The sequence below is a fragment of the Adiantum capillus-veneris genome, chromosome 3 (assembly GCF_014529385.1).
Source record: "Adiantum capillus-veneris isolate H3 chromosome 3, ASM1452938v2, whole genome shotgun sequence".
NCBI classification, from domain to species: Eukaryota; Viridiplantae; Streptophyta; class Polypodiopsida; order Polypodiales; family Pteridaceae; genus Adiantum; species Adiantum capillus-veneris.
In genome coordinates this window covers 78,661,658-78,683,595 of record NC_140933.1, presented here as the reverse complement: position 1 = coordinate 78,683,595, position 21,938 = coordinate 78,661,658, and the positions used below count along the sequence as shown (strand labels likewise).

Sequence of the window (21,938 nt, the reverse complement as noted above, 5' to 3'; positions counted from 1 at the left end):
AGATGGATATAGCCTCCTTAATCTTTGGAAATATTCTTGTAGGTCTTGGCTATACTCATCAGGAGAAAAGATCTTCCCATGTACCTTAAGTAGCAATGGAATTTAGGTCTTCCCTCAATGATTTCAAAGGGTGCCTTCCATGCAGTAGTATGGATAGTATTATTGTATGCATACTCTACAAGAGGTAGATACTTCTCCCATTGGGAGCGTTGATCTACTTCCGCAACATAGGTCTTGAGTAGATCTAAAATTGTAAGGTTAGCTATCTCACTTTGGCCATCCGTTTGTGGGTGATAGGCCGAAAAGAAATTTAACCTAGTACCTAGATGCTCAAAGAGACCCTTCCAAAAATTATTAGTCATTTGAGGATCTCTATCTGACACTATGGATGTTGGAAAACCATGGTATTTGAAAATCTGTGATATGAAGAGGGTGCCCATTTGATGTGCCTTAATAGTCTTTTTGATAGGTATAAAATGTGCTTGTTTACTAAACCTCTCAACTATTGTCCATACTCCCATAGATAGACTTGGGTAATCCAAAGATAAAATCCATGGATATACTCTCCCATGGTGAATTAGGAATTGGCAATGACTGGAGTAATCCATGCTACTTCCCTCTATCATACTTAGCATTTTGGCATTCCACTCATTTTGAAACATACACTTGTATGTCTACTTTCATGGTAGGCCAATAGAAATACGTCTCTACTTCTTGAAGAGTAGGTTGAATCCCTCTATGCACCGCATGGGACTCATACATTACTTTCTCACGAAGGGAGTTAGTAACACAGCCTATTGACATGGAGAATATAACCATCTTGCAAGGTGAACAATTCTTCTTTCTTCCCTAAAGCATGGGATTCATACATTACTTTCTTACGAAGGGATTTAGTAACACATAGCCTATTGCCATGGAGAAGATAACCGTCCTGCAAGGTGAACGATTCTTATTTCTTCCCTAAGGCAATGGTTGGCATTATATCCTTGAAATCAAGGTCAATAACATACTCATCTATCATAGAAGGTAAATCATTGTGAGTTACTATAGACACTGCATTTACGTTTGATTTCGTGATAGTGCATTGGCCACTTGATTGTGCTTGCCAGCAACATGAGTAATATGGAAATTAAATTTTGAAAGAAAATTTTCCCACCTCATTTGTTTGTCAAAAATCTTGGTTTGCGTCATGAAGTACTTTAGACTTTGGTGATCCGTTTGTAGGATGAATGGAATCCCCAAAAGATAATGCTTCCATGTGTCAAGGGCATGTAGAATAGCTAGTAGCTCCTTTTTTTATATTCCCAACACTCGCTCATCGGAATTGAGTCTTCGACTTGTATGCTATGGCATGTCCTTCTTGAAGCAAAACTGCTCCAAGGAGATCTCTACAAGCATCACCTCAAATGGTTTTGAGAGATCCGATAGCGTAAGTTCAGATTGAGAGGTAAGCTTCTCTTTGAGCTTCTCAAAAGAATTTTTCTCCTTTGCAGTACATGAATACTTAACGTTTTTGTTTGTTAAGTCATGTAATGGTCCTGCTATTTGTTTCCATGAACCGTCTATAGTATGCATACATACCAATAAAGCTTTGTAATTCATGTAGATTCCTTGGGTTAGGCCATCCTTTTATTACCTCTAACTTTGTTGGATCCATAGGGATACAACCTTGAGAGATAACATGACCTAATTATTAAATCTATGTGACGTTGTATCATGATACCACTTAATGTAGCCTATGTGGAAATAATGTGTGTGACTACCAATCTGTGTCTCTCATTAGTTTGTGTGAACGGATCTCTATGCAGTAGGTAGTAGTCCAAAACCCACAGAGAGGTTTGTTGGGCATATGGTACTAGATGTGTGCATCAACTCAAAATGCACACTATCCCTAGTCCAATCAATGCCTGTGTGGCAAAACACATGTGTAGACCCATGTGTTAGCATGTGTAGCTTTCCACCTCTAGGACAAGTGATGCAAGCAATGATGTGTTACTTTGTGACACAAACTATGATATCATCCTCTTTTGAGCCTATATAAGAGGCTTTTTATTTCCATTTTCTTACGCATTATCAAGAATAATCTAGTTAATCATTTGAGTTTACATTGAGTCTTGCTCTCTGCTCCCTCTCTCTCTCTCTCTCTCTCTCTCTCTCTCTCGCACACACACACACACACCCCCACACACACCTCCACACACACCCACACCATGAATGCCACACTCTTGCACCCACTAGAGATCCTAACATTTCCTCCAGGGCCCACCATAGTTACCCCATTCTTCCCTAATTAACTTGCCATATGGAATAATCGATAAGCTTTATCCAACGGTCCGCGCTTGTTCCCAGGTGTTCCAAGCATTGCTAAGACCTTACGTAGGCTAAAAACACTTCTCAAGCAATGTAAAAATTAGTGTGTGCTAAAAAATTTGAACACATGCCTAGTTGAATCAAGAAAAATGGAGATTCAAGCCTACATGGAATTGCAAGTTAAAAACTAGTAGTAGTCACACAAGACCATCAACTTCATCATGCTTATGATATTGGCTAAGGACTGTGTCACCAACGTTATTAGTGCCCAATATTGGGTGTCAACAAATTCTCTTAAAGCGCGCCCAATATTGGGTGTCAACAAATTCTCTTAAAGCGCGCGCGCGTGCACACACACACAATGGTCATTGACAAAACATAGTGATCACTCCTATAGCCAAACATTACTATGGACTCTCGGCCTAAAGGTTTTTTTTAAAACCTGCCAGGTCACATTGTTAACTTCTCTCTACTTTTGGAAATTCAAAACAAACCTTGAATCAGTATCTTAAAGTATCTTAAGGAAGTGCTATTTTTATTTGTTAAATGTACAATATGCAGACAAAATTGGTATACAGTAAATAGGAGCCTTTTATCCTTTTTTACGGCCATCACACATGATTTTATCAGACCATACAGGATATGTTGTTTACCGGTTCCTACTTAACCCACTAAAATCTTAACCTTTGAGACAATCGGAATGAGGCAAAGACTCGACAAGTTTTTGTAAAGGAGTTTTTTTTCCGTGTTAGAGGGTATGGGGCTTTTGGTGTGAACAAACATTATACTACCTAATTCCCTTGGCGGTGCTAAACGAAGATAAATAATTTAATTATTTTTGACTTGCAAGCTGGTTCCAAATAAAACGGAATCTTGTGGATGCATTTGCAGGCCGTTTTGGATTCAATAGAATCGAAGTCATTTCCTCACAATCCCTCTCCATTCCCCCCCCTCCCTCTCTCTCTCTCTCTCTCTCTCTCTCTATATATATATATATATATATATATATATATATATATATATATATATATATATATATATATATATATATATATATATATATATATATATATCCATCTTTCTCTCTCTCTCTCTCTCTCTCTCTCTCTCTCTCTCTCTCTCTCTCTCTCTCTCTCTACACACACACACACACACGCACACACACACACGCGCGCACACACACACACACACACACACACACACACACACACACACACACACACACACACACACACACACACACACACACACACACACATGCTAGCTTGCTATATATAGCAGGACTTAGCAAGGCTTAACCATGTCGTGCCCACATACACACACTCGGTGCAAACTCACGCAAGCTTAATTCTGATTCTTTGCGACATTGCAATAACGGGATTACCCGGATATGACATTATAGAGATACACACTAGCCTTTATTCATTAAATAAGAAGATTATTAGCATAATCAAGTAGACCGCAATCAGGAAATCTTAATTGGTTTCAAAACCTGCAACCTATTGCAATAGTTTGGTACAATTTCTAAATTCAGGCTACGAGTACTATCAAGGCCAAAAATCAACATGGCGGAGAACGCAATCTCTGATGATGCTAACTCATCCACTTCGGCATCCTAGGTGGATTTGATTTTTTTTTTTTGGCCTGAAATGCCCTGTGTTTTTTGGTTTTTTAGAAGCCTTGCATTTATATGTAGTTCTGTTAATGGAATTCATTGAGCAATTTGAACATACAAAGTACTAATTGCTTAAAATTTACACCATTTATAGAAATACAAGCTCTTAAACATGAGTATTGAGGTTTACCCTATTCTAACACCATAAAACGAGCGCATATATTCTTGAAGCTTACTTTGATTAAAAACACACATCAATAATTATAATAGCGGAGTAGAACTATGTCTTCTTCTCATAGACATGTGTTTTACAATGACTATACCAAGCAGTTTACTAACCATATAAATGTTTTACACTTATAATCAACCTTTTAAAAAGAAACACCTTTTAAAAAGAAACAGAGAAGTTTTTCATGCACTAACCCCTCTTAACATAGACTATTCTTTGTTGGAAGGTTAATTTCTTACCCATGAAGGATATAATATTTTCCTATCAATACCTAGCTAAGATCTACATTCTGATAAATTTTGTTTACTTTTTCACAATACTAGAGTATCTACTCGATGCTGTCATACATGGCTCTAGACAAGAATCACCTTTGTCATAGAAGACATTTGAATGCTTGGATAATAGGGACATGGATGACAACTGCCGGGTCTGTCTGGAGATGGTCCCCAAAGTCTCAAAATGCTTTCCTTTTCTTCCTTCAAAACAAGTTGACGTGGAAGGGGCAAGTGTAGACAATCAAGTTTGGACCCTGCCCAACACAGATTTCTTAGCTCCTATCTCACTTGACTCTTGGATATTTTTAGCCAACTTACCTGCTGCCTGCATGGATCAGTGTCTGGTTCAAATTCTTAAAGACATTCAATTCTTGGATAAAGGAGAGTTAATCAATGCTTCCTTTGCCATAATTTTTTTTGGATCCGGCCAAATGATTCACTAATATTGGGATTTATGGATGCACAAAGGGTATTATGGCCTTCTCTAAGCCAAATGTAGACGACTATTCAGATTCTGTTTGAAATATTTACATGCCTTGTATCAAATGTGCTTGTAAATTCCTTGACAACAAAGTTGCTTGCGAGTCAAGTATCATTTGGTTTGATCATGCGGTCTTTTTTAACAAAATTCTAGAATTATACCCACCTAAATCTATTTCATGGAAATATTTCATCATAATTTTGGTAATAATTCACTACTTAGTTTAGTTATGTTTGGCTAGAAGTACATATTTCCACTAAAAATTTGGTTTTACAATACTGACTTTTTAAGACTACATATTATACCTACTTGTAATTGCATTAATCATCCTGAGTTTACATCACAATTTGATAAATTTGGTTCACACATTTGTACTTCAAACCTAGACATTTGCGAGGATCATGATATTTGGGCTTTTCTTAATAAAGGATTGAATCATATAGCCCTTCCTCCACTTGACCCTCACTTAGCTTTTGCTGCCCTTCTTAATTGTTTAACCGACTTGGTTGCTAAACTCCAATTGGAGTCAGAGGTGATCCATAACCTCTCTCAACTACTTTTTCACACTTTCTCGAACAAAGTAGTAAACCTGAACTCACAGTGGCTTAGTATTGATACTACTTGGTACACTCTTGATATACTCACAAAAATCAGAGATCTAGCATCCAAATCTTTATTGTAGGATTGGACAAGACTGGAAATACAACTACAATCATGTGTAAATACCTAGTGCACTTGGCAGCACTAGAAAGATTGAATGGGAACAAATTCTCCATTTCCTCTCTCAACCCTAATGATATTGGGATGTTACTACAACACAACTTCAAGAACTAGGTTACAATCCTACTAACAAAAAACTTCCTATTCTTTTTCCAACTTACAAAGCACTCAAACATAATTTTAGATGGATCTCTAATGCCTCAAATGACATTTACATAGAAATTACAAATTGCATGACTAAATGTCTTGATTTAGTCCTAACAGAACCAGAACACCACTATGCAGCTAAACAAACAACAATTCGTGAGATTCTTGGAATTGACTACAATCCCTTTTGGATAATTAAGAATAGTACCGAGCTATTCTTAAACCTCCCATAACAAATTACACAAGTCTATTCAGACATTACACAATGCTACAAAAATATTCCCATTTTTGGACCTATTGGTTTACTTTTTGTTTTAGAAGAACCGATTGATCTAGCCTTTGAAAATAGAGCAAAAAAACATCTCTTGGCTATTTCTATCATTAGGTCTCCCCAATCTCAAAAAAATAAAAATGCTTTCAAAACATATTACGTGCATAAGTGAAGGGCGAGTTTAAAAAATGAAAAGATAGATGAAGGTGGAAATTCAAAAGATATATGGAGGTGGAAAGTCGAAAGACATATGAAGGTGGAAAGTCAAAAGACCTTATAAAGAGGTGTTTCTCTTATCCTTTATTTTTCCTGTAGCATTTTCTTCTCTTTAAAGTGTCCTTGCGCTCTCTCTCTCTCTCTCTCTCTCTCTCTCTCTCTCTCTCAATGTTGTATCCGTCCTTCCCAGCTAATACTGTTGCAAATCTACGTGCTTCGTCATTACCCGTTGCTACATGCTATAGACTAGCACATCGTTTTTGTTGTTGTTGAGGGAATCTTTGAATTAGAAATATCTTCTAATTTATTTGAAGCCATTAGGAATACCATTAGAAATATCATTAGGGAGCCAATACGGGTTTAAAAATACACGCACAATGCTCCTTTTCACTTTAACCAAATGGAATTAATAATTTACCTTTATTGACTTCTCAATAATAGCTTTATCCAGCTTGGAGCAAAGTGCTTTAAACAACAAAAAAGAATTCCTATGGGATTCTCGTGTCCACCAATATTATGTAATATGTACCTTGCTTATTTGAATACAAATGGTATATCAGACAATTACAAAAATTTGAAACAAAAGAAACTTACACAATTTATACATACTGCAAGATATATGGATGATATTCTTAGCTTAAACAATAAATGTCTCAAAGAACAACAAGTGTCAACATTTATCCTTAGATGTGCTTAAAATAGAGCATACTTTTAACTCCAAAATTTTACTAAATGGAGTACCCTTTACGACTAGTACAACTTATCTAACGATAAAAATCACGTTACTGGAACCATATACAGGGGACTTTACAACAAGATATAGAGTGTAAGGGGCTTTTGGTGTGAACAAACATTGTACTACCTATCTCCCTTGGCGGTGCTAAACGAAGATAAATTATTTTTACCTACAAGCCGGTTCCAAAAAAAAACAAAATCTTGTGGACGCATTCGCAGGCAATTCTGGACTCAACAGAATTGAAGTCGTTCCCTCACCATCCCCCCCACCCCCCTCCCCCCTCTCTCTCCCCCTCTATTTTGTACACTCACACACACATACATGCCAACTCGATATAGATAGGAGGGCTTAACCATGTCGTGCCCACATACACACTCTCAGTGCAAATTCATGCAAGCTTAATTTTGATTCTTTGCGATATTGCAATAACGGGATTACCCGGATATGGCGTTACAAAGATACACGCTAGCTTTTATTCATTAACTAAGAAGCTTATTAGCATAATCGAATAGGTCGCAATCTAGCAATCCTAATTGGTTTCAAAACCTGCAACCTATTGCGGGCACATTCAGGCTACGAGTACTATCAAGGCCAAAAATCAACATCGTGTAGAACTCGATCTTTCATGATGCTAACTCATCCGCTTCAGCATCCTAGGTAGATTAGAAAAATTTTTGGCCTAAAATGCCCTGTGTTTTTTGTTTTTTTTGGGAGTCTTGCATTTATATGTAGTTCTGTTAATTGAATTCATTGAGCAATTTAAACATATGAAGTATTTTTTAATTGCTTAGAATTTTACACCGTCTATAGAAATATAAGTTCTTAAACATGAATATTGAGTTTTAAAAAAAAGGTTTACTCTATTCTAACACCATAAAATGAGCGCATATCTTCTTAAAACTTACTTTGATTAAAAATGCACATTGATAATTATAGCGGACTAGAACTATCTTCTACTCATAGAGATGTGTTTTAGAATGGCTAGACCAAGCAGTTTACTAACTATATAAATGGTTTACACTTATAATTAACCTTAAAAAAAAGAGGAGTTTTTCATGCACTAAATCCTCATAGACGATTCTTTGTTGGAAGGTTAGTTTCTTAGCCATGAAGGAAAGAATATTTTCCTGTCAATACCTAGCTAAGATCTACGTTCTGATAAATTTACTTTTTCACATTACTAGAGTATCTACTCGATGCCGCCATACATGGCTCTAGACAAGAATCACCTTTGTCATAGAACAGATTTGAATGCTTGGATAAGAGAGACATAGATGACAACAACAGTGTCCATCCTATACCCACATTCCATGCCTAAAACAAAAATGCTAATGATTTTTTTGTTTGCATGATGGTTGCAGGTAAAGATTTTGACTTTTTTTTATCTTGGAATTCAAATGTTGTTCAATCAAACTAAGCAAAAAAACATGTACGACAACTACTTCATTTTTATTCTTAAAAATGTAATTAAAACATCAAAATTCTATTGCAAATGTACATATATTTACTAAAAAAAGTATGTATGCATTTTTATTTACCTTTGTCTATTCTCTTTCTGAATCTTTTGATCAGGTTGTGAATAAAGTATATAGATTAATACTCCAAAACACGAGCGCACGCGCACGCACACACATGTGTGCACATTCGCACATGCAAACATCAACATGAAAGTCTACGATCTACATTTTGTCATGGTCTAGAGATGCCAGGCAAATTGAGCCATAATCAAGCCTAGCACTAGAGCTTTAGGTTGAAAGACTTAATACACCAAAAAGGCTGCTTATACACCTCTAAAGACTAGAGCAACTTAATTGAAAACTTCACACTGTGAATTTTTATATTTGCTAATAGCTTATAACTGGATGAATCAAAGAACAGCCTAGATCCACCGCACCAAAAAAGTGCAAATAGAGACTCCTGGTATTCATCTACAAGACTATAAAATCATCGGCTTCATCATAACATATATATGCTCCCAACATCACATAAACACGAGCATACACCAACAAAAAAGTATACATGCTGAGTTTTTGACATGGTTTCAAAATGTAGGCTAAACTAAGTCACAATGAAACCTAGAACCACAATAAAAAACTTATATACAAAAAAAAAGGGACTTAAATAGAAAAAAAATAAATAGGGACAGAAGGTAGTTGCAGGGTCACCATATACCTGGATGAATCAAGGAAATTCCCTGATTCATTCCTAAACTAAAGTGCCAAGTTATAGACTCATGGTCGTGATCCACAAGACAATCTATTTGTCACGCATAGCATGGACTAGATATTCCAACAACCACTTCATCATACGTAGTACAATCTCCAATAAATCCAACGAGCAATAATGAGCCTAAAATGTTCGAGGGTTATCTCTATTAAAAACTACAATAATGTATGTGTTCAAGGGATACATTTAAAATCATGGTATCATCAACATCTTTTACTCGTGAATTGTCCAAGACTATAACACATCCTTTTCCTAGTCAATCTATAATTTTTTTGAAGTTGCTTATGTAATACTCCTTTGTAAATGAATAGTGATGATTACTTAAATTAGAAATGTTGTACCCACGTGATAGGTACATATATTAGGTGACCCCTGGAGTGTTCAACTAGGTATTAATATATGCTCCCAACACCACATACACCTCACACAAAGGTTTCCATATGGAGTTCTTATCGTTTGACAAAGAATCAAAATATACCTAGGCAAGCCAACAAACAAAAGCTCTATAAAAGAATTCATATAACAAACAGGTGGATGATAAAGCATATGCACCTTTATAGTTTCCACTATAACAAATGGGTGCAACTCAATAGAAACATGCGGAATTCGCATGTCTGCAAATACAGTCAAACATATAACTAAACGAATCCTAGATTCAACCATAAAGGCAAGTCAAAGTTATATGCTCAAGGTAGTCATCCATGACATGCAAACTATTGACTACATAGTACACTATCATCATTAGATCTCAATAGTACTACTACTCAAAGAGCTGCGAGAGAAATCCCGCATAAAGCATCTTGAAAGCATATAAAAACATCTCAAGAGGTAGGATAATGCCATAAAAGAAGAGGAACAATCCTTGAAATTGGCCGATCCTCGAGTGTATTTCCCTCTTTCAAGAAGAAAATTGGCATATGAGGATACATCATCTCCTAGATATGCCTCAAAAGTGAGAATTTAATTGACTGCACGTGGAAATGAGAGGCCCTCACCAACCTCGTTAGCTCCATCCTCTAGTCTTCCCAATTGCCAATTTCGTCAAATTAGATAGAATTGAGAATTCACACTTCCATAATCCTTTGTTCTGTACTTGCGTTAATGGATGCAACTGTGCATTTGCTTTCACCAACTCACACTACCACTAATTCCCAATTACCAGTGATCTATTTGGCTTATGCATCTGTATTCATATTAGTACACATAACAGCTAACAGAAGTGTCGAGGATTGAAGTTGTTCAAAGAACGTTCAAAGAACAAAGTCAGCAAGATTCCCTTTCATGCCAAGACATGGCATTGTAGCATTTGGAGTACTCAAAACACCATGCATTTCAAGCTTGCAAACCAGATCCATCTTCGAAAGCTTGGCTGACAGCTATGTGGGTGTACTGCTGAGCTAATGTGAACCCTCCATGTGAATGATTAAAGTCCTCAACCACCTGCCATAAGACATAAAACATGATGTGCCGCAAAGAAGATGTGCCAATTCTGTAGAAGCAAAAAGTTTTGAATTACATGTATCACGCGGAATTTCTCTCATGTAAATGGGTAAAAGTTCACAAACAATAAGGATCCTAACAACACATAGAATATGAATGTTCCCCAAATAAGATAAGCCAAGCACTGCCTGCTCGATAGAGATTGGGTAATGTGAGCCGCAAACCAATATATGGGAGGGCTAGCTGAAAGAAATCTTGTTGCAACCTGAAAAGAAAAGTTTTCTTTGCTGTTATTGTTATTGAGAAGAGGCAGAAGCATCCAAAGTATACTAGAAAAGAGTATTAAATGCCCCACATACCTGAACATGCATGACAAAGCAAGCAACCAAAGCCATGAATCCCAACTCTATCAAGAAAGGAATATTTTTAGGGGAAAAGAATGCTCCTCCATGTATATTGTCATTTGATTCCGATAAACCACCCATCTTTGCACTATCATCTTCAGCATTCATAAGGGAATTATTTTGCCCTCTCCACTTAAGATTAGAATCTAACAACAACATTGAACACTTTCTTAGCAACTTATATGGAACACTATGTAAATCATTTGCAAAAACATTGTATGAACCTTCATAAGGTCAGAAAAGTCTGAACTTACAGATTAAAGAGGGGCAAAAAACTCACCTTTATGAATTACGGGTACTAATCCCATTGATTTGGATTTCATTTGCTTGCGTTTATCCACAATATTTGCTGGTGCAGCAGAATCCAAGCATAGGCCAAGTGTAAAAAAGAGTTTTGGCCTGTGCCAAACATAACAAACAATTGACCCAACTGCCAAAGAGAGCATCGGTGATGCTAGAAGAAAGTTAGGTAGCTGCTTCAACTGGAAGTATCTTAAGAATCCAACATCCCTGAAATTTGAAAGGGGATAAGAGCAAGTTCTAGAGCAACTCTTTATGTAGATAATCAACAGTCATACATTTAATTCAGTGAGCGGTAAACCACAAATTACCAATAATTGCTTTGTACAAAACCATACAAGTATGGTAGCTTCCTAGTACACCATGGTCGGCCATATGTGCCTTCTGTTCCCTTCCAACATAGCCTCGAGAATCCAAAAGCCTGGAATGCAATAAATGGGCCCAACACAATAGCACTTTGAAGGACGGCAGAGCATATGATTCGTACTGCCATCTAAGCCAGAGCAAGTCAGTCAAATATGCAATGTCTTCTTTTGCTCTCAAAATCTGATGATAAAAGAAATGGTCCAATCATGTCTCTACACCCTCTTGCCCACGTTCACACACATAAGCACGCAGGCAAGCACACCATGCACTAGGACATCCTGCATGGGAGCATTGAAGGACGCGGAGAGAATAGTCCACGAATGATAGCAGCAGGGTCTTGATAAAGCCTGCTCCACCCTCTACCATCTGGCTCTCTGGTGTTGTCTCAAAATCTCTCTGATCTCAGGGAGGACCTCTTGAAGAGGGGAACAACGAGATAGATCCAGCAACAGCGGAAAATTACAGATTTCTTTAGAGTCACAGACAGAGGAGTCCGAGCAGCCCCAACAGCATAACAACACCAGAGGCATACTGCTTGATCAAGCGATAGAGTTGGAGCGGTCCCATCGCCCACGGATGAGGGGGCCCTCTCGACATCGATGCAGATTGCGACAGTGGATCCATACCATACTAGCGCGGCATAGGAGCCGTCCCGACAGAGTGCCTACCTTGGAGGACATTGAATCTCTATAGCCTTTTGGATACTGATGTATATGTATATGATGCCTCGACTGTCAGAGAGCTCCATTGTATCAACTCCCCTTTGTATTCCCTTTGTATCAGCTTTCACCCCACCCCTACCCACTATTTTCTTTTCAGTTCTTTGTACTTTTTGTACACAGGCTTGGTATTAGATTCACCACATGTAACCGTTTGGTCTCATAGGTCATTTTGGCCTTTTGAAGACGTTAATATTACATTTCATTTCATTTTATTTCTCTTGTGTAGCCCCACCGCCAGGGGTCCTGCCACCGGCCTTTGGGCTTTGACAATCTCTTCCTGCAGTAGTGTGACTCCTCTCTGGGTAGGGGTGGGTGCAGTACTGGTATTGTGGCAGACGTCTGTGAGCTGGGCTGTCACCCTCCACTAGAGTAGCGGTGACTGGAGGAGCGACTCTCTATTTCTGTGATAGACTCCGTATACTCTTATAGGCTGGGAATCTGTATACATAGTTGTAGCTCGGTTACAGTGCTTAGTTTAGTTGGACTGTCTACATTGAAGTACCAACATATGCATTTCACTAGTCTCTAGACTCATTGGACTAGTAGGCCTCGACTTCTGGGATGACTCAATGGCCATGACACTACTGAACGGGCACTTGAGGGAGATGGGTGAGTGGTAGCCAGGCCATCAACATGGCCTTGAGCCTACCTGACGTACCACTCAAACAGCATACACGGTTTTAAATCAACCCTCTGGGATAGGGAGAGATATTTTGTTCTTGTCCATATTAGCTATCTAATGTTGAAGACAAATCAGTTTTATGCACCATTGTCTTCGATTTAAGGGTCTTGTCTTAGCAGCCTAGTTTCCAGTCTCTACACAGTCTTCACTCAGCACACTTGCCCTGCACTATCTAGCCTCAACACGCACTTTGTACCAGAGTCGATCACACTTGGCCTCCTGCACTATCTCCCCTAGTACCTGAGTCATGGTTCATGGTCTGGACTGAGTGGTGCTGCCAGCTAGTCTCTTGAGCTTGATTCACTTCAAAGTATTGAGGTCACGTTGTGCATCATTATGTGCCTATTATTGCTTCCATGGTTGTGACCCATTGTCCATGTTCAGCATATTTCAGTTCAGTTCAAATTTTTTTTTTTGTTGTCATCATTGTGTTGGTTCTCATCACTGTGTGAGACTTGGAACCTGTTGCTCCAAGGGTACCCACATCACGCATCGAGCACCTTGAACAGTTCTCTGGCACAGGTGCTCTCATTCTTGGCATACCCAGTGGGACCTCCACTGAAGCCTCACTCAGAGTTGGTTCCAAAGGTCACCTTGGATAGACCCTCAACAAGGTCTACCTTGCTGCCTGCTAAGCTCGTCAACTGCTGGACTTGTTCTACTGGTTGCACCTATTGCAAGTCTAAGCTGGTCAATTTGGTCCACTTTGTCGGTCTACTTGGGTGGTCTCGCCAGTGTGTGAGCCGTAGTAAGGTTGCGTTCCAAACTTGCATTTATCATTCTTCCCATACCGTTTGATAACTACGCGTACGATATTAGTAATTGACGTACTGGTTGTTACTTATATGCACTCATCAGCCACGCCTAAGTAGACATGTACGTCTATTTGTAATCAATACTTGGCGTATTTTTCGTACTGGTAGTGATCACCCATACTTAACAACGTTTTTTATTGCTTTTTTCGTGCCGTATTTATCATACCTATCCACCTTGGCCATATTTAATGGGAATGGCCATTTTCAGGCTTCTCTTCCCCATTCCATGTTTTAGACGTGAGTATCCGCTACAAGGAATGACCGTGCATGCCCATTTCCATTCCTCGTTCCGCGTTCTGATTTTCTGTTCCTTGTAACTATGGTGCGAGCCACTCTATTCGAGCTCATTTATGACCCATACCAGGTAGTCTAGGGTCTCCCAAAGCATCCCACTTAAGAGTTCAATTAAGTTAAACCACACAAGGAGCCAGCATTTCACCCTGCCTCGGAGTTCCCCTCCACCACTACCTGCTACTCCCAAAGTGTTAGTCCCTCGCCAGATCCATCCTGCACACATGGCATGACACAAGCCATACTCAAACAAAGACGTGCATAGGGAGCGGACATCATACTCACCTCCCAGCGATAGAGCTGATACGGGCTCACCCCAGAGCTTGGGAGCCTACAGCTAACGCGCTAGCCTCTACTGCAAACAATGAACTTCCCGGCCCCACTCTCCAAGGCACGATCAATGAGCTGGGAGCCCAAGTCCACTCTGTGCGGTAGGCAGTGTAATGACCGACCAAGAAACTTTGGCGTGTGCCGGCTGTCCATCTCTGCCAGACCATAAGAAGTTTCTCATAAGCTATTGTATACAGTCTATGCAAGTACTTGATAACATCCAACAAGAGGTAATGTTCTACATCGTTGCCAAAAGCACTTGGTTGGCCACCACAATGTGCTCCGCCAAGGACAGACGAGCCGAGATTCAATGTACTCAAGAGGAGGGGGGCAATCTACTGCTCTGGTGTCAAACTAAACTTGGCCTAGCAACCCAAGGATCATATCTCTGTTCCAGGGGGGGATCCATTTGAACCCCTCATTAGGGGACCCGCCTCTCCTCAGGTCCAAAAACTCCTCGTTAAGAGGCATTTGTATCCCAAAATCATGAGCCGCGAGATCTCTCCACTCAAAGCCTTTGCAAAGGACAAGAAGGACGCAAGTGGGCAGCCCTACCTGACAAGTCTCGTCAATGCAAACCTCAGCCCTTTGCCCCTAGTTATCAACATCTGGCAGTGAGCAATGGAGGACAATGCTGCAACGTCTTTGATCTAGGTGTAATAGACTTAATCACTCCAAGCCGATGATCTGATGCAACACACGTGAGAAAACTGAAAGAGAGACGACACAGCACGGTAGAATTCTGTGCCTCAAGAGACTGGACCCAAAGACAGGTGCCTCTTATCGGTATTTCTTTATTATTATGCTTACATAGATGATAGTACAATGTCCGAGGGTCCTGTTCTCTCAACAGCACTCCCAAGCTAATTTGCAGGAAAGAGGCCTTGGCAACTCTTATAAAGCCCCCTAGCCAAAAGCAATACATGAAATCCGTACGGTTGCCACGTCATCAGTGTAAAACGTGGGTCCGTACGGCCTGCCACGCCATCAACACAATTGGCGGGCGTCCGTTCAGCTGCCACATAATCACGTTTTTATGCAAGGCTTGACTGTGTGTGTGGTTCTGCTTCATTTTATGTCTAGTGTCCCTAGGCTCCGTCGGACAGGGTCCCCATAGGTTGGTGGAACCGACTTAAAAAATGGGCCACTCGGTAAGCCTTGTAAGTTTAGTAAAACTTCATCGGCCTCTTTCACTAGGGTTTGGGCCCCTCTTTGTCCGGAGTAGATCCTTTAGATCATGTCACGTCGTCACTTCGTGACATACCTCCCCCTCTTGAAAGAATTGTAATCGCCCTCGATTACGACACGACTTGGATTACAAGACTCGAGTAGAAGGCAAGACTTGGTTACAAGAACAAGACTCGAAAACAAGACAAGAATTGGAAGATGACGTATGTCGCAGGAGCCTCATAACTAGTGTTGAGAAGACTGATTACAAGAACAAGACTTGATAACAAGACAAGAACTAGGAGAGGGCTTACCTCGTAGGAGTCTCACAATTGGTGTTGGTAAGACTGAGGAGCTTGTAGCCTAAGACCTCTATTTATACTAGCGCTTAAGGAGATTAGGAACCTTCCAGGTGCTTCCTCAAGCTTAAGGAGGTTAAGAAGCTTCTAGGTTCTTCCTCAAGCTTGTAGAACTTTCTAGAACCTTCTAGATTATTCTTCAAGATTCTAGAACTTTCTAGGACCTTCCAGATTCTTCTTTTTCTTCAATCTTCTTCCAAGACTTTCTTAGTGCTTCCTTGTAGGGGTTCGGGAACACAAGAAGACTGACTCTCAAGCATCTGTGACATTACCCCATCCTCTAGCGACGAGTTCCATGAGGAGCGGTTTTGCTCCTTGGCATGGGAGCAACGCTTGATGGATGTTGATGATACTCATGAAGTTTGGACCAATGACAAGGCTTCAACATTGAAACATGGAAGACTGGATGAATCTGCATAGACTCTGGAAACTGGAGATGATATGTGATTGGATTCACTTCGCCAATTATCTTGAATGGTCCGAGTCTTTGATAATGCAATTTTGCGACGCCAATTATCTTGAATGGTCCGAGTCTTTGATAATGCAATTTTGCAAAGGGTGAGATGAATGTAGATCGTGGTGAAGAAGCCCCACTTGATCCCCAATCTTACATGGTGGATGTTGCATTTGGTGTTTGTATGCAATACTCTTATACGTGAAATGAGCCTCTCTAATGTCCCTTGTCAATCCTTGATAAATGGTTTGTCCGTGTGTGAAAAAACGTGTGGCAATCGGACTCTTCACTTTGTGATTCATATGGATATTTATCTTTGGGTCTTGGCTATGATTGGCAAAGAATGGGGTATGTCGAGTAGAACCATGAATAGTGTTGCTATAGGCAAACTCAGCCAGGGCCAACAATTCTACCCAATCCTCTTGATGATAGTTGATTGTGCATCGAAGATACTCCTCTAAGACTTGATTCACCCCCTCTATTTGTCCATCACTCTGTGGATGATTGGATGAAGAGAGGTTAATCTTTACTCCTTGAAGCTTGAACAAGCCTTTCCAAAAGCTTGATATGAAATGGGGTCCTTGATCTGAAACAATGCCACCTGGAAGCCCATAACAACGGTAAATACCCTCAAAGAAAAGATGTCCTTGATCTGAAACAATGCCACCTGGAAGCCCATAACAATGGTAAATACCCTCAAAGAAAAGATTTCCCATTCCTTCTCCATTGAATGAAGAAGGATGATAGCCTTGTCGTAGCTTGCAAAGCTTGGTTTCGACAACTACTTCTCCAAAGCGTGTTGAGAGACGTGCACCAATGAGACTAACTTGAGAAGCACCATCAAGGTAAAGCTTTGGTTTCATGCATATAAACAACTCCACTTGTTGGAAGAAGCCTCTAAACTTTGATCTTATCCAATCATACTTTTCAGGTAGGTTGTCCTCGGGCTCCTTCCTTTGTTGTGGTGAACTAGCTAAAACCACGAGCAGATTTTCACATGTATTGGCTTCTTGGAATGGGGATTGAGGCTCTTGCACCATTGGACTTGGCAAGTGTGGTTGCTCTACTTGCCCCATTGGACTAGCCAAAATCATGGGTGGATTTTGGCACATAGTGGCTTTATGGAGGTCTTGCACAAGGGTTGAAGCTCTCGCACCACTAGTGTCACAAATTGTTGACGTGTCAAGCCACTGAAGAACGGAGCCAACCTGCAGATCCCGAACGAGAAGCCTAAACCCTAGAAGAAGCAGAAGCATCAGAAGAAGTTTCACCAACTTGCAAAGTTTTACCGAGTGGCCTATTTTTAAAGACAAGTTCCCACCAACTAACGAGACCCTGTCTGATAGGGCCCAGGGGACCTAAAGCCATTAAAATAAAGCGGAACCAACACACACACACACACAACGTAGAAGATGATGACGTGGCAACTGTACGGACGGCCGTGATTTGTACTGGCAGTGCCATGTGGTAGCTTGTACAAATTTCCGCGTTTTACACTGATGATGTGGCAGCTATACGGATTTTCGCAAAACGTGCTGACAGCTTTTGGGACCAGATGCTTTTGAGTTTGAAGCTTTTCATGTAACTGCTTTCCATAGGCCAAGGGCCTTTAAATTTGTGTCATGGGCTCATTCTCTGGCACGCTTCTGGGTGAAGGTGCAAAGCGTGGAGTACCGGCTTGTACTGAGTTGAAGCAATATAAAGAAATATCGAAAGGGGCGCCAAGGTTTGGGGCCAGTGCTCTCTTAGGGTGGAACTCCGCCACTCCCCGTCTCGTGTTGCACATCTCTTACAGTTCAGTTGTATTTGAAGTGCTAAAAGTTGTTCAGTCTATTCTTTTCCGTTGGCACGTGGGGCCCGTCCCTATGATAGGCTCTACCATTGCCAAGTCCTTGAAGTGAGCCGCTTGGTAGCTATAGACATCCACCATTGCATGGCACTACCTTTAAGAAAAACGACTTCTTGAAAAATCTTTGATCCTTCTCTTGCAAGTGATCTTTATGGCTTATACCCTGTAAGTCAGAGCGATGAAGACGGGAGAACGTGGGAGTGACTAATACGTCTGGGATCGGGGCACAAAGATTCTTTTATAAAATACACTGTAAAACTTGGAAGCAACACTTTGCTCTGTCCGCTCTTAGGTAGGACCAGTATCCTTTCAGACAAGTACACGCTAGAAGCTTTGATACCATTGCCACGGGGACGGGCACCACGTGCCAACGGAAAAGAACTAACTAAACAACTTTAAGAACTTCAAATAACAATTGAACTGAAAGAGATGCACGACACGAGACGTGGAGTGGCGGAGTTCCACACCAAGAGAGCACAAGAAGCACTGACAAAGTGGTTTAAGTTCAAAAGACTTTTTATTTCCTGGAATCATCTTCGGATGGTGAAGGTAGATACTCTGGATACTCATTGCGAGAGATTTTGGGATGTTTTTCTACCTGCTTCATCCTTTAAAAAGATTTAAGCAGCAACTCGAGCGATTTTACTGTGAACTGCCCAAAGAGATACGAGATTACTGCTTGTTACAAAAACCTGAGTCCATACAGCAGTTGATGGGACATGCTAAGCAAGGGTTTGCTATACATTCAGGTAACCTGACTTATCCAACAGATCAACCTTCGACAAGTGAGACAGAAGAAGAGGAAAGAAAGATGCACGTCCCCGACTGATAGACGAACCGAAAGTCGAATACCTCAAGACTGGAAAGTGCTATAACTGTGGGGAACAAGGACATACATCTACGCGGTGCCCCAAAAAGGCACAAGAATGAGAACGACCGACAGACTCAAATAGAATTGGGTGAGGAGATACTCGCTCCAAAATAGATACTGGATAGAAAATTGAAAAAGAGATACTCATAAGCTGACAATATTTTTGCTTTATGAATGAATAATTTTGAAATAGGAATTCTTGAAGATGACTCTGAATTTATGTGAAATTAATGTGCTTTGGAAGATCTTGCTATTTGTGTACAACTAATAGGTAAAATCGAGAATGAGATGATAATGAATAGCATTGACAGCTCCATAATGAACCCGATCACCATTCGAGATAAGAATTGTGAATTTTGAATGATGATGATGATGAATGATTGACTGGAAACTGTGGTAAGTGCATCAAGAGTTCCCAAAGGATGAGATGACTACACAGCAATAAGATGACTAGACTGAATGATTGAAACACTTTGTTCACTATGAACTCAGTGTCTCATTGATGAACTAGAACTCCTGGAAATGAATCTGATTTTTGATTACTCACACATGTGATTGTGTTTGAGTGCAGGATTGAGAGATGGAATGATTGACAAAATGACTGCAGCATTTTGGTCTTGAGAAATCTATGGACATGATCGCAATAAGAATTAGTTAATCCAACATCGGTGAGGTCCGGTGTAGATCTAGATGCGATTAATAAACAAGTTGCCAAGAATCATGGTCCTAGATCTAAATGGATTTTATGTGATATGACTTAAATGTGATGTGATGCGACTGTCGTCTTTGTAAAAGTGCTGGATTTGTGTCGTCTAGTGCGTCGGTAATTAAGAGACAATGTCTACTGAACTGGTTTATGGCTTATGTTTGATTTTGCGGGTGTAATCGAGGGCGATTACAATTCTTTCAAGAGGGGGGTATGCCACAAACTGATGGTGTTAGAACTGTACCGATGACCGGGAATTGCACTGGCATGCTGACGTGGTAGCAGTACGGATCTCTGCATTTTGTGCTGACACGCCACGTGGCAGGCTCTACGGATTTCCGTTGGCTGCTTTTGGTCCAATGCTTTTGAGTTTGCAACTTTTCATGTACTTGCTTTTGATTTTGAGGCCAAGGACCTTTAAATAAGAACCCAAGGCCCCTCTTTCACTCAATTTTTGCTGATGAGCATCTGAGCAGAGAAGGTCCGCGGGAATTGTACTTTGCTCCAACATTAATATAAAAATAAATACCGAAAGGGGCGCTAGATTTTGGGCCAATACCTCTGGGCATGGAACTACACCGGGCCGTGTCGATTCTGTTTTGAAAGTGTGATAAAATTGTGAAATATTTTAAGCGATTCTCTCGTGTGTCGTGCCCAATTTCAAACTAGGGGAGTTTGCATGTGGAAGGCAAGAAGAATGTTGTGGCTGATGCGTTATCTAAAAAGCCACAAATCAATTGTGTCAATTCCTTATCATCTTGAGCTTGATGACATGAAGGATCAATACGATACTGATGAAGATTTTGCAAGGATCTTTGAACAATTGCAAGATGGGCGACGCCATGAGCACTACCTCCTCAAGGACGGTTTTACGATGATGTCACTAGGCCATTGCCATATAAGGGTATGGTAGAAAGTCACGTCCCACCGTATGGTATAGATGCAATAGTGAAAGCGGTCGAAACATTCTTTTAGTCGCCTACTTTGAGGAAAGATGTGAATGCCTTTGTGCGAGCATGCGTAATTTGCCAAAAGGCAAGTTCGACAGGCAAAAGGCACCAGGGTTGTTACAGCTACTGCCTATTCCAAATGGAAAGTATTCTATGGATTTTAGCTTTGATCTTTCAAGAACGCTGACAGGGAATGATGGTATATGGACCATTATTGCACGTTCAGCAAGCAGACCCATTTTATTCATGTCAGGAAGAAGTTAAAATTTGATAAGATGGAATGATTGTTTATGTACAATGTTTTCAAGTACCATGGTATGCCACAGTCTAATGTGAGTGATCGTGATCCTCGTATAACGAACATGTTTTGGAGAGGCTAAATTGAAAACATGGGCACCACGCTCAAGTTTTCCTCCTCATTCATCCACAAACTGATGGACAGTCAGAAGAGGCTAATTCTACTGTCTTGGATTTGTTGAAGTGTTATGTGTCAGATAATAAGGGTAAGTGGGAATAGTATCCACCCATGCTTGAGTATGCGTACAACACTACGGTAGATTTGTCAACCGGCAAGGCACCTTTTGAGATTGTTGAGGGTGGCAAAAAGGTTCCTCTCACTTTGCACACAAAGGACAAGATTTTTGAGGCAGATCGATATGCAGACAACATGGATGAAATGTACAAGAAGATCAAGCTTGCCTTGGAGAAGACTCAGGCAAAGCTTGAAAAGGGTTGTTGATTGTCACCGACATGAATTGTTGTTTTCACCTAGTGATTGGGTACTCTTGCGGTTTGAAAAGGCAAGGTTAAAGAAAATGAAGGGCAAGGAAAGGTTGTTTCAAAGCTCAGCATGCGTTACTATGGGCCTTTTCAAGTACTTGAGAAGATCAGCGATAGTGCCTATAGGCTGAAATTGCCTGATACTTGGAAGATTCATAATGTGTTTCACCTGAGTCTTCTAAGACCCTTCGTGGGTGATGTATCAAACGATATGCCAGATGAGGAT

The 21,938-nt window shown here is 40.3% G+C and overlaps 1 protein-coding gene across 3 annotated transcripts in view; it reads right to left on the bottom strand.

The window, feature by feature from the left end:
• Nucleotides 1-9,967: 9,967 nt before the first annotated feature.
• The window catches only part of LOC147461161 (transferases, transferring hexosyl groups), an 81,880-nt gene continuing 69,909 nt past the window's right edge, over nucleotides 9,968-21,938 (bottom strand). The window contains exons 5-9 of one of the 3 annotated variants that reach the window (XM_086508784.1): nucleotides 11,709-11,863; nucleotides 11,351-11,580; nucleotides 11,026-11,216; nucleotides 10,743-10,931; nucleotides 9,968-10,666 (exon numbers count right to left, since the gene is read on the bottom strand). In XM_086508784.1, the coding sequence (XP_086364910.1) occupies nucleotides 10,764-10,931; nucleotides 11,026-11,216; nucleotides 11,351-11,580; nucleotides 11,709-11,863 (744 nt within the window). In that variant the 3' untranslated portion in view covers nucleotides 9,968-10,666; nucleotides 10,743-10,763. Of the gene's footprint in view, nucleotides 10,667-10,742; nucleotides 10,932-11,025; nucleotides 11,217-11,350; nucleotides 11,581-11,681; nucleotides 11,864-21,938 lie in introns of all 3 variants that reach the window. The other 2 variants (XM_086508785.1, XM_086508783.1) reach the window with 2 other exon arrangements.